Source organism: Hevea brasiliensis, chromosome 17 (genome assembly GCF_030052815.1).
Source record: "Hevea brasiliensis isolate MT/VB/25A 57/8 chromosome 17, ASM3005281v1, whole genome shotgun sequence".
Taxonomy (NCBI): domain Eukaryota; kingdom Viridiplantae; phylum Streptophyta; class Magnoliopsida; order Malpighiales; family Euphorbiaceae; genus Hevea; species Hevea brasiliensis.
This window is the reverse complement of record NC_079509.1, coordinates 47,809,415-47,816,411: the sequence shown is the minus strand read 5'-3', so window position 1 is coordinate 47,816,411 and position 6,997 is coordinate 47,809,415. Positions and strand designations below refer to the sequence as shown.

The 6,997-nt window shown below is 32.6% G+C and overlaps 1 protein-coding gene across 2 annotated transcripts; it reads left to right on the top strand.

The window, feature by feature from the left end:
• Positions 1–2,314: 2,314 nt before the first annotated feature.
• LOC110637833 (probable LRR receptor-like serine/threonine-protein kinase At2g23950) lies at positions 2,315–6,379 on the top strand. Of its 2 annotated transcripts, none has more exons than XM_021788175.2 (11): positions 2,315–2,757; positions 2,843–2,975; positions 3,096–3,167; positions 3,385–3,528; positions 3,866–3,937; positions 4,111–4,170; positions 4,276–4,376; positions 4,470–4,601; positions 4,695–5,039; positions 5,177–5,541; positions 5,831–6,379. In XM_021788175.2, the coding sequence occupies exons 1-11, from the start codon at positions 2,673–2,675 to the stop codon at positions 6,197–6,199; spliced, it is 1,878 nt and encodes a 625-aa protein (XP_021643867.2). In that variant the 5' UTR covers positions 2,315–2,672; the 3' UTR covers positions 6,200–6,379. The 2 variants fall into 2 exon arrangements, with proteins under 2 accessions (XP_021643867.2, XP_021643866.2); XM_021788174.2 differs by having other exon boundaries at positions 2,318–2,757; positions 5,162–5,541.
• Positions 6,380–6,997: the final 618 nt, after the last annotated feature.

The following is a 6,997-nucleotide window of genomic DNA, read 5'->3' as shown; positions in this document are numbered from 1 at the left end:
ATATGTATTATTTGACATTATCGGGTGTGTGAGTACTCCAAATTGCCTTTTTGATGTGATTTGTGTGAAATTTATGATGGTGTTGCATTTCACTCCACAGGGTGCATTAGCTTTAGATAGCTATAGAGATTATGGTTAAAATTAATATTTTACTCTCTAAGTCAAATGCTCACTCCTGTTCATTATTTTTTTTTTCAGGCTATAGGAGGATTATTGTTGTGGTTAACCTGCTTTTCTTCTTCGCAGGTCGTTTATTAATGTTTGTATAATTCTGGTAAGTCCTAAAATTTCTGCATGTGTTAGAAATATTTATTTGATTGGGTCTGTAATATAATTGTCATGTTGGACCTGTAAACTTATTAAAAGCATGTATGGTTGAATTTGATGAAGAAGCCGAGCTCCCATTTATTTTTATGACATTTGATTATATTGAGGGTGAGCTGAGCTCCCCAGATAATTATATATTGTGTTTACAGGTCGGGTGAGTCAAAAACTCTCCGTTAAATGGTCAATTTTATGGCCGGACTCTGTCCAGTTGAATTCTTGAAATTGGGCCCAAATGAGCCTTAGAGTTGGGTTGAGGAATAATTAGGTTTACTACGGGCTTCGGGAGCTTTAGACTGACTCAGGTCCTAGTGCCGGTCCAGCCCATAGGTTGGGTCATGACAATTTTCTCTTTTTTAATTAGTGTTTTTTTAAAGCAAATATTAGTTTTGTAAATAGTTTGATAATCACATTATAGTTGTAAATAGTTTTTAAAAAATACATTTTTTAATAATAAATCCAATAAAAAACTATGAAAACATTAAATTTTCATAGAACAGTCTTACATTTTGAAAGAAAATGACTATTTTTAATATATTTTAAATATTAAAATTTTAATGTATTTAAATACTAAAAAGTAATTTTAATTGATTTTTAGTATTTTTTCTTAAAGCATTTGATATATTTAAACAATAAAAAATAATTTTAATTGATTTTTAGTATTTTTTCTTAAAGCATTTTCAATATTGTAAACCAAACTAAAAAATAAATTATTTTTTTTTTAATTTAACAGAGAAGGAAATGGAAAGTATAAAATTTATTGACAAATTTAAATTATTTTTTTAAATGTATTAAAACTAAACTTGAAGTTTACTCAGTAATGATAATGCTTGAGCTCAGGTGAGTTTCTTTTTTCTTTTTTTTTTTTTTAATTATCATGTATTTTTAATAATTTGGTTTTAAGTCTTTCACCGCTCTGAAAATTAAAGAACATTAAATTATATAACAATTATTTTTATTTAAAAATAAATAAAATATATAAATAATACTTTTTATTTAAAATTAAATATTTTAAATCAATTTATATAAATTAAAACTAACTTTTCTTAAATATTTTTAAAAAATTTATTTCGATTTAATATATTTATGATTAGTTATAAAACATTTTAAATAGAAAAAAATTTCATCCTTTTTAATTAGACTAAAAATAATAAAACTCATCAATTGACAAACTATTCAAATCTTTTTATTTTTATATTGTTATTTTTAATTAATCTATTTAATTTTATTAATTTATTCATTAATTTAATATTTTTATTAATTTTAACAAATTTTTTTATATAAAAATATAATAATTGAATAATATATTTAATGTTATTATCTTAAATTTAATTTTTTTTATTTTTCTTATCATTTTATTTTAAATTTAAGTCTAACAAATAAAAAATTTAAATGTTTAAATATAAAATATTAATAAATAATATAACTAAAATAAATCTAACTATGTTTATAACTTAAAAAAAGTTTTTGATTTAATAAAATATTATTTTATTTAATTTATTTGAGAATAATTATTAAAAATAATAATAAAAAACAAAATGATAGATTAATATTAATAATATTGATAAATATTTTAATAAATTCAATCTAAATAACACAAATTTCTAAGTAGAGTAAATATTTATATATATAAGCATTCACAAATGGAGCTGGGGTATGACGATGGGAATGGTAATGGTAATAGGCACACATCTGGCTATAGCAGCAGCTGCGCTCATAGCCAATTAGCCATAGCAGAGAGACCAGAGCACAGCCCTCTTTTTGTGTAGTTTTTTTATTGCTTTCTTCAGAGAGAAGAGTTCCATGGATGACCGACCTTTCTAATCAAAATACCATAAATGGTTTTTGTTCTTGATTCTCTCTTGCCTATTTTCTTTCCGTGTTTTTTGACTGCAACAAGTTAAAAAAAAAAAAAAAAAAGAGTTCTCACTGCAGGTCATTCCTGTACGGGTTTTCACATTATACTACTCTCTCTCTCTCTCTCTCTCTCTCTCTCTCTCAATTTCTGCACTGTTCCTCCTCCTGACACATCGTATCACCTTGTTGATTCTCTCTCTCTCCTCAAATCTGACCAAACGAAAAATATAAAGAAAAGAAAGAACAAAACTACACGCAGAGAGAGAGAGACATAGAGAGAGAGAGTTTTAGCGTTGGCAAAAGATGGTGACTGAAAAGAGTGTTGGATGAACCCAACAAAGTGGAGAAAAAGTGTAAAAGAAAAGAAAAGAAAAGAAGAAAGATAATAAAACAGAACATATTTGTCATGTACTACCAAAATTTTGTTAGGCAAGAGATAGTGACTCAAAAGAGAGAGGGATATAACATAGTTTACCTTCATTAGTCAGGCCATGGCTTTGAAGCTGCTTCTTCTTTGCATCTTTTCTCTTTCTCTTGTTAGACTCTGTCTGTCTTACGAGCCTCGCAACCATGAAGGTATGACCTACACATGGTGGCTTTGTTTTTGATTATTTGTCCTATAATTTAAATTTTTTGGTTTTTTGATTTTGTGGGCTTGCAGTGGAGGCTTTGATTAGTATAAGAGAAGCATTGGACGATCCACATGGTGTGTTAAACAACTGGGATGAGGACTCTGTAGACCCCTGCAGTTGGGCTATGATCACTTGCTCACCTGACAATCTAGTTATTGGCCTGTGGGTCTTTCCCTTTCCCTTTCTCTTCTATTTTATCTGTCCTCCTTGACTTCTTTTAATGCCATAGATTTGGCTTCTTGAAAAACTGAATTATGCAATGTCCATTTCTCGGCTCTGCAGGGGTGCTCCAAGCCAATCTCTCTCTGGAACTCTTTCTGGTACTCTAGGAAATCTCACTAATCTTCGCCAAGTGTAAGAACTGAGAGCTTCTTTACTCTTTATTATTATTATTATTATTATTATTATTATTATTATCCTTGGCTGCTTTCTCTCTGAATTCATTGATTCCTTATTTTCTGTTTGGTTGCCTAGAAAAAGGAAAGCGAAGGGCAGCATACAATCCCATTTGTTTAATAAAATGTTTGATACTGAGTTTTTCATGTTTCATTGTTTGGATATGTATATGAAGGTTGTTGCAGAATAATAACATCTCAGGGGAAATCCTGCCAGAGCTCGGTACACTTACTAAACTTCAGACCTTGGATCTCTCAAACAACCGGTTCTCTGGGTTGATACCAGATTCTCTTGGTCAATTAAGTAGCCTGCAATATCTGTAAGTGTTTTGCTATTTTTAGGCTTCATTATCTGTTTGGTTGCCAGGAAAGTGAAAGAACAAGAAAAAAAAGATAACAATTGCCTGTCTTGTATTGTTTTCTGTATTGTTTGCTTTCATAAAGTGGAAAGAATGCAAATTATATCAAGACGAGGTGGTTGTAATAGACTTTTTTGGGGTCCTAGCTAAATTCACAAATACCAACCAAGTTGCTTTATCACTTTATCATCCATTCATGGTCTTTTTTCTTTTCTTTCCTTTTCTTTTCTTTTTTGCCTATATAATTGTTTATGAGATCTAATGTCCTGTGGTTGATTTTGTCACGTAATGGGAGTAGGAGGCTGAACAACAACAGCTTGTCTGGGCCTTTTCCTGTGTCATTAGCTAAAATCCCTCAGCTTGCTTTCTTGTGAGTATGGGTTTCTTTTCTCTTTTTTTTTTTTTTTTTTTTTTTTTTTGTATTTCCACGTTTCAGTGTCTTGAAAATGGGAAAAGCCTGCAGCAAGTACTGATTTACAAAACGGTTTTGTTTAATTTCTAATATATGGGTTTGTATTTTTTATCATTAATCTGGTGTTTCAGAGACTTGTCTTATAACAATCTTAGTGGACCAGTGCCCAAGTTCCCTGCAAGAACATTTAAGTATGTTTCTTCCTCTGCAGCAACCTGTCTTTGAACATTATCTATCTGGTCATTAGCTTTATTTAATCTTATTCTGGTCTGATGTTTCCCTCTTGTTAAATGCAGTGTTGTGGGGAATCCATTGATTTGTGGAAGTGGCTCCAATGAAGGTTTCCTTGGTTCTGCCAATGCTGGTCCTCTTTCCTTTTCTATCAATTCATCCTCTGGTAAACTTTCATTACCCCACTCTTTTCTTTTGTTTTGATGATCTTTCTTTATTAAGGGTTAAATAACATTTTCTTTATTCTCCAAAAATATAGGCAAACACAAGTCCAAGAAATTGGCCACTGCTATTGGGGTTAGTTTCAGCTTTGTCTCTCTCTTGCTCCTAGCACTTGTATTCATTTGGCTTAGAAAGAATCAGAAAAGCCTAACAATTCTTAAAATTAGTGGTGAGTAATATCTGATTCATCTTAGCAAATAAATTTTAACCAAAAAAGTACTTATTTGTGAAGAACTCTAACTGTCTTTGGATTTTGCTGCAGACAAACAAGATGAGGAGCTACTTAGCCTGGGTAATCTTAGGAACTTCACCTTCAGAGAGCTTCAACTTGCCACAGACAACTTCATCTCCAAGAACATACTTGGCGCTGGAGGCTTTGGCAATGTGTACAAGGGAAAGCTAGAAAATGGGACTATGGTGGCAGTGAAGCGGCTAAAAGATGTGGCTGGAAACTCTGGGGAATCACAGTTTAGGACAGAACTGGAAATGATCAGTCTTGCAGTTCACCGGAATTTGCTCAAGTTGATTGGATATTGTGCCACTCCTAGTGAGAGGCTTTTAGTCTATCCTTACATGTCTAATGGTAGTGTGGCCTCTAGGCTAAGAGGTTGGTTCTTGCTTACCTTACTGCAATCCATAATAATGAATAGTGTAATTTTGATGGATTCTGGGTCATTATCCTTGAATCATTCTAATGGATATCTGAAATCATGTACTGATCTCAAAAAGGAAAACCTGCGCTAGATTGGAACACAAGGAAGAGGATAGCAATTGGAACTGCGAGGGGTCTTCTATATCTACATGAACAATGCGATCCTAAGATTATTCATAGAGATGTGAAGGCTGCTAATGTGCTTCTTGATGACTTCTGTGAGGCTGTAGTTGGTGATTTTGGCCTTGCAAAGCTCCTTGATCATGCTGACTCCCATGTCACCACTGCTGTCCGTGGCACTGTTGGACACATTGCACCAGAGTATCTCTCCACTGGCCAGTCATCTGAGAAAACTGATGTTTTTGGATTTGGCATTCTCTTGATAGAGCTCATAACTGGAATGAGAGCTCTTGAGTTTGGAAAAGCAGTTAATAAAAAAGGAGCAATTCTTGAGTGGGTAAGTCTTATCCATAGCTATCAAAAGTATTGTCTTCAATTTTTCTGCTAATTGGATATTTGATATGTTATCGTTGCAGAACTTCAAAATAATTAAACAATTTTTTCTAACTTTTTTTTAATATCTAAAATGATACTTTTTCAAAAAGCATATTGGAAAAGCAATCTCAATCAAGGTCTTATTGCATGTCTCATATATAAATTGTTGATGGAACTGAACATGGAGATTGCAGTCTGTCTCTAAACACACTCAATGGTTGGTGTAACATGAGAACATATGCATGTCACAGGTGAAGAAGATAATGCAAGAAAAGAAAGTGGAAGACTTGGTGGATAGAGAGTTGGGTAGGAACTATGATCTAATGGAGGTTGGAGAGATGCTGCAAGTAGCTCTTTTGTGCATTCAACATCTCCCAGCTCACCGTCCGAAAATGTCTGAAGTGGTACAGATGCTCGAAGGCGATGGCCTTGCTGAGAAATGGGCTGCATCACATAATCAAAGCAAACCTAACATGAACATTCTCTCTCCTACCACTGCATCTAAACATGATGAAAATGGTCATGATCGTTCTAGCAACCTGTTTGGCATGGGAATGGATGAAGATGATGATGAACATTCTTTGGATTCCTATGCCATGGAACTCTCTGGCCCAAGATAAGAAGAAAGAATAAAAAACATATAGATGAATGATTTTATATTTTCCCTCTTTTCTTTGGTTAATTCTTTATCAAAATATATATGCTCGTAAGTTCCTAGCACTATCACGAAATTGTGATGTAAATAACTAAACATGTCCCTTGTTTATTTTCCAGCAAAAAATTGAAAAGAAATTGTCCCATAGAGTGTCCCAAGTGTGAGACTCTGCACACACGGTATCTATATGATACTAGACCCAGCCGCTGGGCTGGTTCCAGTTTGGACTGGAACTGGAATCATGAACCTCCGTGGTTTCGGTTTAAGTTTTGGTTTCAATTTTGGTTTGATTAAGGTTTAAATCGAACGGTCTAGAATTTTTTTTTTTTTTAAATGAGAAAATGTGGTTTGGCTTGAAAACAATCCGGTTTGGTTTTGATTCAATTTTAGTCATTCATTTACATTTCGAATGAAAAATGGGTTTGACCAATTTTGGTTTAGTTTAAACCGATTCGATTTTGATTTTAAACCGGCCTTAGTTGGGTTTATATGGTACTGATTTTATTTTTTATTTTTTTTAGCTTTGATTGCAGTTCGAGCTCAATAATTTAGTCTTGGAGACTGATTGAAATGCTGTTGTGTTAAATCACTGGATACTTAAGGTTTTGATTGACCTTAGTAGTTTGGTATGTGATATTTGCACTATTATGGAGGTGTTGAGAAACTGTAATTTTTGGGACAAGATGTCAATTAGATCCCTCATTTTGACAGTAAGATTCAATTAAATATAGAACGTAAAAGTTGGATCAATTAGATTTTGAAA